General features: G+C 44.0%; 1 protein-coding gene across 1 annotated transcript in view; it reads right to left on the reverse strand.

Annotated features, from left to right (window-relative positions):
- Positions 1-822: 822 nt before the first annotated feature.
- Positions 823-15,535, reverse strand: part of T265_06159 (hypothetical protein) — a gene marked incomplete at both ends in the record, with an annotated part of 47,797 nt that continues 33,084 nt past the window's right edge. The window contains 2 exons of the mRNA XM_009171352.1: positions 823-1,143; positions 2,474-2,746. Coding sequence (XP_009169616.1) covers positions 823-1,143; positions 2,474-2,746 — 594 coding nt within the window. The remainder of the gene's footprint in view (positions 1,144-2,473; positions 2,747-15,535) is intronic.

Genomic DNA, 15,535 nt, shown 5'->3' on the forward strand with positions numbered 1-15,535 from the left:
CTTTCTCTTCTCCTGAAATCAGCATATGGCTGTGGGTAGCTGTAAGCATAGTCATATCCAGATTCGGCAGTGCGCTTCGCTGATAATTCTGACTGTGACGACGACCGTACGTCACACAAAGGCTTTTCAGAAAAAGCTGCCTTTATATGATAGGGCAGATATATCTATAGTTGATACTATACAAAACGGTCCGTCTCACAGAAATAGACCTCCAATAACGAACAACCTACTTTCGGAAAAATAACCGCACGTTGCGGGCGAAAGGAAATATGTGCAGTAGACTATAGTTACGGTATGCTCACATACGGCGAACCGGACCAGTGAGTATCATCAGGCAGTTGGGAAAAAACGCTACAATGAGTCTATATTTTTCTAGTGACGAGATCTTTGGCGGATACACTGGCCAGATAATCCATACGCTAAAATAGAGGGACAAGTTACTTTTTCACTTAAGCAAAAGCGATCGAAATAGTCAAGCAGTTTGCCCAGGTTATTTTCGTTTGGCTGCCTTTTATATTGAATTGGAGAACGTTGGAGACAGTACTGTCGCTGTGCTATTAGAGTTTACGGATCTGTCTTGCATTCTTAGAAATAGTCTACAAACGTGTTATTCCCTCTTGAGAGGCTCACAAACTTTTGTGTCAAATAAGAAACGTTTCCCAGCAATAAATCCACCGACTGTTACGAAGCTTTTCCGAAAACGATCACTACTCAATCGGTTCCAAGCGTTTTTTCAACTGATTGAACAAGCCTACGGACTGCATTTTTGAAAAATGTCAAGCGAGTACGTTCGATTGGCGGACTGGAGGCGACATGGGCGAATCATAGCGTTTTCAACGTTAGACGTTTAAAGTACAATATTATTCCCACATCCCTGATCGTGAAGCCACCGGATACGTCTGCTGCTTCTGCAAAAATGGCTTTGTCAGTGGCCAATTCCTTCCTTACACAGAGGACCCGCCAAACTACCCAGTTATTAACCGATAAACGCCGCCGCGCCAGGCCGCTCAGCCACGATCTTAGGATCGCATCCTCACTCGCCGACTTCCGCTCAACACCAAAGCCACCGAAGTGAAGCATACGCAGGGCCGGCATTACAACGATAGACAGATACGTAAGTTCGACCAGCTGTTTTTCATGACTCTGGAAAGGTCACAAAATTAACGAAACCGTCCCTTAATTACTGCAGGTGGTTAAGTTCTCAGGTAGGCCACTAGGTAAAGACCAATGCTGTTTGTTAGAAAACGGACTGTCCTTTTCTGTGAGCACAAAGCTAACAAGAGCGGAAGAACTAATTACTAATATCGAATCGTTTCAAAAGCTTCCTTCAGCGGAAACTGAGAAACTACGGATACAGTTCGTCATGGTCCTAAAATTTCAACAGCCGGGAGCTTCGAATACTTCATCATCAGAACGGAGATCGTTGAACACGCTGAGACAGGCAGACAGTGTTGTCATTACGAAGGCCCGTATAGGTATGAAGACAGAGCGACTGTTTTCAAAAGGTCAGGTAACACGCCGCTGATGGACAAATTACCGGTAGCAGTAGTAGAGCAGAAGTAGAATGTGGGAGTTTTAATAATAAGGAGACTGCGATTCACAACACAGCAGCTGATAGCCGAGGCGCTGGGAATTACCAAACATCACAGCGGTGGAGCGTATGGGGAGCGGTCTTAACTAAACCGAGTTTATACGTGACTGTGTGGTTGTCAACGCGTGGAATCGTTAGCAAACACAGAGGGTGGAAATCAAACAGAACAAAGGTCACAGACCCCCTCCTCCTCACAGAGCCATTGTAACACTAGCTCATCTAGACAGACGGGCGAAAAGTGCAAATGACGTTCGAGATTGATCATCACGTGAAACACAAGCATTGGATTCTAAGCTGGATCCAAATCCATCTAGGATTTCCCATCAACTTAACACTTGGTGACTCACCCCAACACACCGGATCCCTTGGCCGACACCTAACACAGATTTGACTTGGCTTAGCTGATTGGTTCTCCTTCCGCTCTACATCTCAGCCGACCTCGTAACCTAATCACTTGGTCTGACGAAGCGTTTGTGTCAAAACCGAAACGTTGTCCAACAATAAATCTGCCGATTGTTACCACACTATTCCTAAATTTTTGTTCATCGCCAGGCTCTGTGAGGTTTCAATTTTGTAGCGGAACACTTCCAGGGGGTGCAGTTTTAATGATAATCTAGTTCGGTTACCTTAGTCTTTTTAACACAAGACTTACCAATAAATGGTGAGCTTCTGCAAAACAATGTAACATATAATGTACGAAGCTTTTCCGAAAACGATCACTACTCAATCGGTTCCAAGCGTTTTTTCAACTGATTGAACAAGCCTACGGACTGCATTTTTGAAAAATGTCAAGCGAGTACGTTCGATTGGCGGACTGGAGGCGACATGGGCGAATCATAGCGTTTTCAACGTTAGACGTTTAAAGTACAATATTATTCCCACATCCCTGATCGTGAAGCCACCGGATACGTCTGCTGCTTCTGCAAAAATGGCTTTGTCAGTGGCCAATTCCTTCCTTACACAGAGGACCCGCCAAACTACCCAGTTATTAACCGATAAACGCCGCCGCGCCAGGCCGCTCAGCCACGATCTTAGGATCGCATCCTCACTCGCCGACTTCCGCTCAACACCAAAGCCACCGAAGTGAAGCATACGCAGGGCCGGCATTACAACGATAGACAGATACGTAAGTTCGACCAGCTGTTTTTCATGACTCTGGAAAGGTCACAAAATTAACGAAACCGTCCCTTAATTACTGCAGGTGGTTAAGTTCTCAGGTAGGCCACTAGGTAAAGACCAATGCTGTTTGTTAGAAAACGGACTGTCCTTTTCTGTGAGCACAAAGCTAACAAGAGCGGAAGAACTAATTACTAATATCGAATCGTTTCAAAAGCTTCCTTCAGCGGAAACTGAGAAACTACGGATACAGTTCGTCATGGTCCTAAAATTTCAACAGCCGGGAGCTTCGAATACTTCATCATCAGAACGGAGATCGTTGAACACGCTGAGACAGGCAGACAGTGTTGTCATTACGAAGGCCCGTATAGGTATGAAGACAGAGCGACTGTTTTCAAAAGGTCAGGTAACACGCCGCTGATGGACAAATTACCGGTAGCAGTAGTAGAGCAGAAGTAGAATGTGGGAGTTTTAATAATAAGGAGACTGCGATTCACAACACAGCAGCTGATAGCCGAGGCGCTGGGAATTACCAAACATCACAGCGGTGGAGCGTATGGGGAGCGGTCTTAACTAAACCGAGTTTATACGTGACTGTGTGGTTGTCAACGCGTGGAATCGTTAGCAAACACAGAGGGTGGAAATCAAACAGAACAAAGGTCACAGACCCCCTCCTCCTCACAGAGCCATTGTAACACTAGCTCATCTAGACAGACGGGCGAAAAGTGCAAATGACGTTCGAGATTGATCATCACGTGAAACACAAGCATTGGATTCTAAGCTGGATCCAAATCCATCTAGGATTTCCCATCAACTTAACACTTGGTGACTCACCCCAACACACCGGATCCCTTGGCCGACACCTAACACAGATTTGACTTGGCTTAGCTGATTGGTTCTCCTTCCACTCTAATTCTCAAGCCGACCTCTAACCTAATCACTTGGTCTGACGAAGCGTTTGTGTCAAAACCGAAACGTTGTCCAACAATAAATCTGCCGATTGTTACCACACTATTCCTAAATTTTTGTTCATCGCCAGGCTCTGTGAGGTTTCAATTTTGTAGCGGAACACTTCCAGGGGGTGCAGTTTTAATGATAATCTAGTTCGGTTACCTTAGTCTTTTTAACACAAGACTTACCAATAAATGGTGAGCTTCTGCAAAACAATGTAACATATAATGTAGCTGATTTGGGATCATTTCTAATTTCCCCAGTTTGAAGCGTTTGTTGAGAGCAGTAAAGCCTTATTTGTCCAATATCAGCCGCTTTTTTATGGACTCTTCTGATGGAAGAGCAGTTGAGAAATTAGCTGTTCATTCTTAACCACCATTGTTATCTTTTAATGTCGCTTGCTGATTCTTCTACCAGAAATAACTCGTATTGTAGATTTTCCACCGGTTCTGATAAACGTGGTGCCAATTCAATAGCAACGCTCATGTTTGGTCTCCTAAGTCAGAATTGACAAACTTTCTTAAGTTGCTTGCGAGACTACAATGTATCTGGTTTAGGTAGTCGAGCATCTGATCATTCACGGTGCTGATTTAATGCCTCAGTAAATACAGTCGTATCTTTCCCTGGCTGTTTTTAGTCCAGCACTATATTTCCTCAGGTTTACCCCACCATCAAATCGGATCTTTTTGGTCAGTCCCTTTATTGGGGATTTAAAAGACTGCATATAGGTTGTAAACGTCTTCAGTGGATGTCAGGTAGAGCGATTAAGCTGTTGTTGAATTATGGCTCACTAAAGTAACCTGACTATGAAACTTATATAAGTAAAGAAGACCGAGTTTCAGGGCAGTTATGCCTCGTTTGTATTTCCAAAAATTAAATTCACAGATATCAACTTCAGTAGGTGGGGTTTTTTGTAATACATCCAAGACGTAGTATCAACCAAATCTGAAAAAAGGAGGAACACAAGTTATTCTGGATTATTGTAATGGCAACGTCCGAAACAAACGTAACGGAAGATGGGTACCTTCAAAAGGAGAGTGCCACAAGATGGAAGTCACTTCAACCTCCACAATATTGATATTTTCCTGGGGGCTTCTGATAACAAATGGTGAGAGACTTGGAAATAGGAAATCGTATAACTAGAGCTGAGCTAAACATATGAAGGCCATATTTGACGGAATACACGCAAAGTATTCAATTCATAATTTGTCACTATCCTTCGGAAATTCAGGCTATTTAAAAGGTCCCAAACAAGGCATTTGCTATAATCTATCTAACGAAATGCTTTCAGTTCAAGATACTCCATCGGAAAGTTGATAGATGGATTCCTTGAGCTATTGCTATCCGTTGTGGTCGCTAGTTAGCTGCATTCATTTTTGTGGTCTGTTGGCGGAAAGACATCATATTTTTCTCAAAATGGGCTAGCTTTATTAGGCCACCATACATTTCGTGCGCACCCGATACGTCACAAAATTCTCGTGGTTAGTTCCCCGTAAAGTGACTGCGACATTATCCAGCAATTGTCAAAAATTGGAAAAAATTCTAACAACGCCCAAGCAATATAGCATAGAATGAGTTATGCTAGGACGATCTTAGGCGTATCCTGAAATTAATACGTGAATTTCATGTTCAGTACGTATAGACCCTTTACTTGGGGATGATGATAGACTCGAAGGATATGGTGTTATGATGTCATTCCCTGTCACGCTCGCTTATGAGGGTCGGACGTGCAGACGAAAATGGGCTGCGCAGGCTCCTCAACATATCGAGATTTGACGTTTTGTGTAACGTTTGAAGTATTTACAGTAACCAATTTTTGGCTTTTGTGATTCCGTCTAAATTCATAGCTCACGGTTCACAGAGGTACAATACGTTTATGACCCCAGAACTGAGTTGGTGGCTGCCTTGAAAAAGGAATGGAGAACCAGAGAACAAGCTCTCGTTTAGATATACAGCAAATTGACCTAGCGCTTACTGGTGGAAACGGCCGGAGTACAACAATAGCTCCCACAAGGAGAATATCTCATGTAATGTTCCCATATCCATTTTGCAGCCATTTTTCATACTTCAGTGTTTTTAGGCCATCTATAGATATTGTTACTATGAATGCTCTAATTTGTTTCTGATTGTACGCAATCCCTGCAGACAGAATCATTCTCCCTAATTTGCACGGCGGTAGAAAACTGGTTGGTTCTAGCATTTCACCGTGGACGGCTTTACGCACAACGTCTTTCTTATCATTCTAATAAAGCAACCGAACTTTTTGTTTCTGGGACTGAAATTTAAATGTTGTTGGGACAACTGAGTTTAAGATGCTCATGGATGATCAATACTTTGGAATGCTTGACTCGATGCAAATGCTGCTCGTAATCGATCACAAATAGCAAGTCTAAAAGTCGTTCGTAACTTCTGACCATAACATCAACTTGGCTGCAAACCTCTGGATTACACTACAATCAAAATCTGTGAGGAAGACAAACATTTGTGATCTACCAGAACTTCTGAAATTTATTCATGATTCCACTCAGTGACATAAAAGGAGAATAAATCGTTGTCTTACAAACCTATTAGAATGGAAGTTAGACCATTTGGCATGGACAGCCGCCTAAGACAGCCATTTGGGTCCTATAATTGCTGAGAAAATGCTTGGTTGTGACAGAGGGAAAGTTTTGTGATACTATTGTGAGTGACTTTGAAAACGTAAGGTTAAACGTTATGTCTCTACTAGAGAACGTTTGGGCGCATTTTAAAACTTTTTACTTTATATCAGGTATGTTTTATCAGAAAGAATAAAACACTAGTTCAACTTTCTTAGCCATTCTGCTCAAAAGACATCCGTGCTATCCGCTTCAGATCGGAGTGTCTGTCACTTCCACTATTTGGGTTTTACACGCAGGTTCGGTTATAAACGCGGTGAAAAAAGTTCGTCCCCTAAGAGCTGTCTAAAGAAAAAGGTTTCCTGAAACATTCCCTGCTAGAGTATAGCTATTCCAAACTTTCTGTCAGAACGCAGGTTGCAAAAATCTAGAATGGACCATGTTATCATTTTCCCTAGATGTAACATTTAAGAGTGGTAACATATTCGCACAGAATAAACAAATTGAAAGTCTCTCTTGATCTCAGCTTTTCATCTCCGCAACTAAGTAAGAAAGTCCACCCTGACCCCGTGACTCCAAACTGGCCAGATTTTTGTGGCTCATTTCATCTGTTAGGTCACCTGAAGTTGCGGCGACACTATTTGGTAGATCAAAGAATCGGGAAACACGGACCTAAGTATCTTCTATGGTTCATTAGGCAGTAGGCAGCTAGTAATCAGTCTGCTGGTATCTGCTGTTCAGAGGTCACTCCGTTATCCCAAGACATTCGCCTAAATTTCTTGAAAAACCAACCCCAGATGCAAGCCATTGTTGAGAACGCAGACATTTGGTTTAGTATCTGTCCAGCCCTTCTTAGCTTACAGTGCTTTTTCAATTAAATGGATGCTGGTAACAGATCTCCAAGGAAGGTGAGACCTCAGGTTTTCACAAAAACCTTGTCCTAAACTATGGACTGAACGCTCGGAAGAACACTACTTCCGGAAGGACCAGATGAATTCGAGTCGAAAGTTGGGTTTCATTTGACATCGACAATGAAATTCCAGCGGGTAATTCTGTTGCTTAATTGCATCGAAGCACACAGTTCTGCACCTTTTGAAGAGGAAGTTGTTTGTTCTGGCCAAATTGATGATTTTATTCCACTATACTCAATATACTCAAAAGGACTCAGGAAAATCGTGCAAAAACCACCGGGACATCAATCTAGTGACCGTGGCGTCCTAGATGCCTTAATTTATTATAATACAAAGGGTGATCCATCATCTAGAGGGTTGAATTTGTGAGCTGGGTTTCGCTATAACATTGAAACTGGCGTAGGAGCTGCAGCGCTCCTTCCGACGGACAACAAAGATAGTCTTTCTTGGTCTCTGATCTGCATTTATTTTCACTGGTCGTCAGAAACTGTGGCATCGTCTGACAATGAAAGTTATCTATTCCGAATTCTCGTATCTTCTGAAGACTGTAGACTTCTTCTCCTGGACGCATACGTGCCGATGGCAACCTCATATCCGTTACAGTCACTCAATGACGTTATCTGCCACCCCCTTTAGTTTCGTAATTGATGAGCTCCTTGTATCTTCGTACATACCTCTGGCATCTGAGCCTTCGCTCACGGACACTAAGTGCACCGAAGATAATGCTGTTCCTGGACCCAGCCCTTTATAATGCATACTGTTTTAACTAACTTGGTTAAGTCTGCCACAGCGTTGAGCATTCGATTCACACTTATAAATGGTAAAATATCGCTGCAACTTTGAGTGGAATCAAACCCAAACCTCATGCTTGCGGGTGGATTGATCGATGTATTAGATATGTTTAATCATCTAACTAGATTCATAGGCTCTGGAGGACTAATGAAAAACCATTCCCTGCTTTTGAAAGGAAGGCGGTATCTGCCAAATTCTGACAGATTTGCACCGATTTTATATTACTTAGACTGTCAAGGGTGGTAGAATCCACAATATCGCGGTTCGATTTGTCCTATTTTATGGATCAGTAGCGTAACCGCTGCGAGCTGAAGAATCTGGGAGAGTGAATGTGTTGGGCCATAGGCGCTTCCGAAATGTTCCATGGGTGTGACGGGAACAGATATCTTTTTAGAACCTTCCCTCCCTCAGTAGATCAGCTGGTCACATTGCACAGATTACGGTGTTTACGTCATGTGCTTCGTACACCAGAGAATTGTTTACCCCGAGGAGACCTCTTTCCCCAACCTTGTGCCTAATGTAGACAATCCAGATGTGACCAGTCCATGACTTGGTAACGAATCCGAAATACATTATCAGTCAACTAAGTCGAGTGGGCAAGTGTCGTCTGCCCGGGTGAGGACCGCGGGCCGAAAATGCCAGTGGTTGTGTCACAAAGCTGATGGTGGCCGTGCATCCAATCTATCGTCTTCAGTCAGGAAGAGACTGGGCCATTCCACGGTGTGACGGTTTGCGCACCTCAGCGACCCATTGAGCTACATTGGGGGTGTCCCCGAGACACCCGCAGAGTCTCTCATATCAGGTCGGCCAATGGTTAGAAGTCTGACATCACAGTTTCCTGGGTCTGCAGGCTGGAGGTTGGAACATTTGGCTACTTATTCCGTAGAAATTGTAGTGTATTTGCATTTCCCATCAAATACCACTGCCTTGTGGTTAGGCTTTTGAACCAAAGGCGTTGTTTGAGTATATTAATTTCTCCCCTCTCTAGGTGTGGGCGCTCTGACAATACCTGACCCACGTACAACCATAAAACTTACAAGTAATGATAATTTCATGCTACATCGGCCGTTATATAGTGTGATCAGCCGGGTCACCTTACTCGCTGCATACAGCAGGGTGGATAGGCGAAAAGAGGCCACGGCTAACGCCTCACTTCTTTCTGTTTCACATGCTTTTCTTCCCTTCTCCACACCACATCAATAACTCTCTTCTTTTAGGCCCAGAAATTAGGACTCCTTTCGTCTTGCGTCGGTTGTGACTTCAACATCTGCTTGCAATGGCGCCAACATCCTCAGGTATCTCGGAATCAATCTCCAAGACCCGGCGCGAAGTCTATCTAGTCGCATTTAATGTCCGCACTCTGAGGCAAGCAGGACAACCAGCTGCCCTTGCACTCACACTGGACTCGCTTGGCACTGATGTGTAATTTGTCTCAGAAACAAGAATTTATGATGCAAGCACAGTGATTGGGCTAATCGCTCCGTCAGCCTCCACTTGCTTCTGGCTACGCAACTCTGGTGATCCAGAGGCTGCTGCGGTGGGATGTGCAAGGGTTGGTATCGTTCTAAGTCATCGGGCGGAAGTATCCGTACTTGACTGGATACTTGCTTCTGCGCAACTCTGGTGATCCAGAGGCTGCTGCGGTGGGATGTGCAAGGGTTGGTATCGTTCTAAGTCATCGGGCGGAAGTATCTATCCTTGACTGGATACCTGGTGATAGTCGCCTCTGTGAGGTTCATCCTTGAAGGCGTTTGACACGCGGGAAGCTGATAGATGTCTGTTTAGCGTGTCTGCTTACGCTTCAAACGACTGTAGCTTTGACACCATCAAAGACAGCTTTTACGTCAACCTTAATTCCTTGTTGCGGCAAGCTGATTGCTCAGATATCCTGGTGATTGCCGAAGATATGAATGCAAAAGTGTGCGAGCTTAGCGCATCTGAGACTCAACTAGGATGTCGACATGGATCAAACACAGTACGCACGGACAGTGGCGAACAATTACTTCTCATTTGTGATCATCACAGACTGCTTTTATGCAGTACGAATTTTGGAAACAGCTGGAGTCGTCTGGTCATCAAAAGTCCTCCAACGACATGTCGGTCACAAATCGATCACATTGCTACCAGTTACCGATGGCGCGGATCAATAACTAATTGCAGATCGTTTTGGAACACCTTGTGGATTCCGACACCGCACTTGTCCGGAAACGCTTCTACCTACGTTTTTCTGGGTCGCGTAAGGTGCGGACAAATTGCTTGGCATCTGAGAGACTGGTAGATCCGGATTGTGGACGAACTTACCAGAACTTACCAGAATAGTTCGAGGAAGAATTGTCGTGGACACAAGCTACCACTCATCTGGAACCCACAGCTGACGTAGAATCTTGGATGGTGAACATGGAACTACCTACAGCTTCAGTGGTTTACGACTGCATATGTTCTCTCAGGTGCCACCGAGCTTCTGGTTAGGATGACCTCATATCCGCATTGTCCAAAGATTGGGATGAAGCTCTTGATCAGCGCATGTTTGATCTGATTGCTTGCATTTGGGGAACGGAATCTGTCCCGGACACCTGAGGAGAGTCGGAGGTAGTGTCCATTTTCAGAAAAGGGCTCCTAGTGAATGTGATAACCACAGAGGGTCAACTTCACTTCGGTCGTAACGAGACTGTTAGCATCACTGTTGCTTCGTCGCCTTACGGTGGCTCTGACTAGAGAGTAGTAAGCGGGATTCCGGGCTGTTAAGATTTGCGCTGACAAAATATTCACACTCCGTCAGGCGCTAGAACAACGCTATACGTATAAGCGGCCCACAATTTTGGCGTTCCTGGATTTTCAAGGCGCAGTCGACTCGGTCGGTCTGCCTGTTTTTTGACACGCTTGCCCACCAAGGAATGCCCCGGAAGTTTACAAACATAATAAGTTGTGTATTCCTCGACTTCCGGACGTGTGAGAGTATACAGCAAGTTCTCCAAAAGCGTCCGTACACGAATCGGTGTCGGTCAGGGATGCCCACCCTCTACACCCTTATTTAAATTCGTCAGTTATGAATTCACGAGACGAACGCTGGAAGTCTCCAGATCCATGGCATTTGAATAGCCTGTGACAAAACCTTGCGGATCTGGAATATGCAGACGACATCGTTCTCACCTTCGAAGAGGAGGAGAAGGCACAGGTGTTTTTGGATTAATCGACTGGCAGAAGCAGAGAGGTGGCCAACACTTGACTTGCCGGAATGGTATGAAAGGGATTACGGAACGTTTAGGTGCTGTCGCTGCTGCACACCTTGCAGAATGGGGACAGCGTGATCCTCACTACACCTGGTTGAAGAAGCTGCAAGATATGGCTTTCAGCCGATGTCAGTGGCAATCGTGTTGTTAGTTTCTATCTAGATTAGGTTCATCCTTGAAGGCGTTTGACACGCGGGAAGCTGATAGATGTCTGTTTAGCGTGTCTGCTTACGCTTCAAACGACTGTAGCTTTGACACCATCAAAGACAGCTTTTACGTCAACCTTAATTCCTTGTTGCGGCAAGCTGATTGCTCAGATATCCTGGTGATTGCCGAAGATATGAATGCAAAAGTGTGCGAGCTTAGCGCATCTGAGACTCAACTAGGATGTCGACATGGATCAAACACAGTACGCACGGACAGTGGCGAACAATTACTTCTCATTTGTGATCATCACAGACTGCTTTTATGCAGTACGAATTTTGGAAACAGCTGGAGTCGTCTGGTCATCAAAAGTCCTCCAACGACATGTCGGTCACAAATCGATCACATTGCTACCAGTTACCGATGGCGCGGATCAATAACTAATTGCAGATCGTTTTGGAACACCTTGTGGATTCCGACACCGCACTTGTCCGGAAACGCTTCTACCTACGTTTTTCTGGGTCGCGTAAGGTGCGGACAAATTGCTTGGCATCTGAGAGACTGGTAGATCCGGATTGTGGACGAACTTACCAGAACTTACCAGAATAGTTCGAGGAAGAATTGTCGTGGACACAAGCTACCACTCATCTGGAACCCACAGCTGACGTAGAATCTTGGATGGTGAACATGGAACTACCTACAGCTTCAGTGGTTTACGACTGCATATGTTCTCTCAGGTGCCACCGAGCTTCTGGTTAGGATGACCTCATATCCGCATTGTCCAAAGATTGGGGTGAAGCTCTTGATCAGCGCATGTTTGATCTGATTGCTTGCATTTGGGGAACGGAATCTGTCCCGGACACCTGAGGAGAGTCGGAGGTAGTGTCCATTTTCAGAAAAGGGCTCCTAGTGAATGTGATAACCACAGAGGGTCAACTTCACTTCGGTCGTAACGAGACTGTTAGCATCACTGTTGCTTCGTCGCCTTACGGTGGCTCTGACTAGAGAGTAGTAAGCGGGATTCCGGGCTGTTAAGATTTGCGCTGACAAAATATTCACACTCCGTCAGGCGCTAGAACAACGCTATACGTATAAGCGGCCCACAATTTTGGCGTTCCTGGATTTTCAAGGCGCAGTCGACTCGGTCGGTCTGCCTGTTTTTTGACACGCTTGCCCACCAAGGAATGCCCCGGAAGTTTATAAACATAATACGTTGTGTATTCCTCGACTTCCGGACGTGTGAGAGTATACAGCAAGTTCTCCAAAAGCGTCCGTACACGAATCGGTGTCGGTCAGGGATGCCCACCCTCTACACCCTTATTTAAATTCGTCAGTTATGAATTCACGAGACGAACGCTGGAAGTCTCCAGATCCATGGCATTTGAATAGCCTGTGACAAAACCTTGCGGATCTGGAATATGCAGACGACATCGTTCTCACCTTCGAAGAGGAGGAGAAGGCACAGGTGTTTTTGGATTAATCGACTGGCAGAAGCAGAGAGGTGGCCAACACTTGACTTGCCGGAATGGTATGAAAGGGATTACGGAACGTTTAGGTGCTGTCGCTGCTGCACACCTTGCAGAATGGGGACAGCGTGATCCTCACTACACCTGGTTGAAGAAGCTGCAAGATATGGCTTTCAGCCGATGTCAGTGGCAATCGTGTTGTTAGTTTCTATCTAGATTGCCTGAACGAGAGCTGGAGGTGTAGACACCTCGGAATGATTGCAGGAATCTAGCAATAAGTCCCCAGCTCGTCTAACTTTATTCTTTTCTTTGTAATAAGGACTTCATATGAATCATTGATGTACGGCAGCGAAGCATCAGTGTTGAACACTGATATCATGCTGTAAGTGACGATGATGATGATATCACCATATAGCGTACCGGAGAAACATATCCATTTATCGTAAACGCGCAAAACACAATCACCGTCGACATATGGCTGATAAGTGAGAATGAAAAGCGAGAATTCAAATGCATATAACGTGCGCTGGTGCAATAGTGGTAACACATTCGCCTCACATTTCAGGCGTCCGGAGTTCAAACCCCGGCACGGCCATTGGACATGCACTGCTGATGAGCGCTAACAATAGCGAAACCCGAGCCCAGTCCTTTGGTGTGGATTCACATGAATAATTGCGCCAGGACAGGAGGACAACTGTTCAACACGATAGTGATATGAAACTGAATAATATGATAAGTCTTTAGTTTTTGACTTTAGATGAACGGTTGGTGGAAGTAGAAATGTTCGACTTTTTTCAGTAGTTTTCAGTTAGGTATTCCCGCAGTTTGGACACAAAAGACGCCAAAAGCTATCATACGGTTGAAACCTTTAGGCTTTGTATCATACATAAATTATGAGGTAGATTAAGTAGGTCGTGATAAAATACACCAACCCGAGTTTAACGGGAAGGAGAGGAGTGGCCCCAATCTGCCTCTTCCTTTAATTGACTTCGAAAACCTCAGTTTATTCGTAAAGGTTCGAACAATTTGATTGACATCCACTTTATTCAGGTTTCAGGGATGAGCATGATAATTCTGCTTTTACTTTTCTCAAACCAACAGCGAGATCTCAAGTCTTAGTCATTATGTATTCGCAGACTTCAAATAAATGAAAGGAGTTTGAATTTCTAAGTTCCACACACGTATGTTTGGTTGTTATAATTGTATTGCGCATTTCGATACATATTGTGTTTATTGAAATTACTTATTTATCTCATTGTGGGACGCAAAACAAGTGTGACTGATACACAGTGATTAACCAATAATGGGCCGTAATCAGGCTTATTTACTTCTGAATGATCAATTACTGACGGTTCGAACAGGTGAAGTAACCGAAATTCAAGCTAAAAAACAGGTTTCGCTCCTTTTGAATCCTGTCCAGATTGAATTGCATTTCAGATTTTAAAGTTGAATTATTTAATTTGAAGACCTCTCAAATGAGTTGGCAATCCATCCTCAACTTTCAGTGAGATTTTGGTGGTAGCTAACCACACAACCGGATCAGCTGACACAAGAGTGATTGGCTGTTACGTCACTGCTGCTATTCTGGTTTTGTAAAATATACTATTTCAATCACCTGAAACAGACGAAGGCTCAATAGATATTTGTTAATGTGTGGCTGCAGAGTGCACCGCAGACGTCCGATTCATGACCCAGAAGTAGGGTAATTTCGCAAGTGATGTCTGTGCTCAGGCATTTCTGGCTTTATTAAAATATGCATCAAGAATTCTTGCTCTATTCGCAAATCGATGACAACTCTTGTTACTGTCATCATCAACATCCGTCCATATAATCTGAAGGGACTTTTCTTCCAATTATCGCACAACGGGCTGCAAGATATTTTGTCGCACGACGGTTGTCTCAAAACGGGCAAACTTCAGGAGAGAATTTCCTGTAGCCGTTTTTTCTGAAACGAAAAATTAGTTTCTAAAATTTTACTTGGTACAGGTACAGTCTTCATGTGATTTTTATATAAATATTTTAAGCTCAGAGTCCTTCTTTACCACTTTAATTATTACGGTAAAACAGCAACCGACTACTGTCAAAAATCCTTCAAAGGGCTGTGCATTCGAGCAGGCTCAGAAGATCACTCAGTTCATCATTCGGACGAGTCTATTCCGCACTTCTTTCGCCGGGTAGTTTACGCTACGGAAGAAACATCACATTGTTATGATCTTCCAACATCCGCAAAGTAAACTGAGTTATGGGTTACTGAAAAATGTCAGCAAAGTATACCCTGCTTTTAAAATTCCGTATTTCAGAACTCTTGAAAGCTTAACACCAGTGCTTTCTAGCGATGTATTTTGGCGTTTTTTGGTGAACTGAACAGTGAATGCATGAATTCTAACGTCGTCAAAAAACGTGATGCTGAAATGATACACTGATACAACAATAGCCGGGTTATCTTAATTCAGGAAAATCAAATTTTGCATCCAACTTACCGTCCGTGCAAAACCGGGAAATACTTTTCGCAGTTTTGTAACATTCTTTAAACCACTCCGGTCGCGGACGTAACAAACTATTATGGTTTTGCAGGATTACGGTTCGACCTATGACCTGGTGGCTACTATTTGAGTAGTATCCATATTGGTCAAGGCCAATTTTTGTACTTCACAAGTGCACTGTGATTAAGACATTTAAAGCAGATGAATGGGGTCACAAATTCAGCAGAAAATTTGAAATACATGGGACTTTCTCA

Source organism: Opisthorchis viverrini (genome assembly GCF_000715545.1).
Source record: "Opisthorchis viverrini unplaced genomic scaffold opera_v5_122, whole genome shotgun sequence".
NCBI classification, from domain to species: domain Eukaryota; kingdom Metazoa; phylum Platyhelminthes; class Trematoda; order Opisthorchiida; family Opisthorchiidae; genus Opisthorchis; species Opisthorchis viverrini.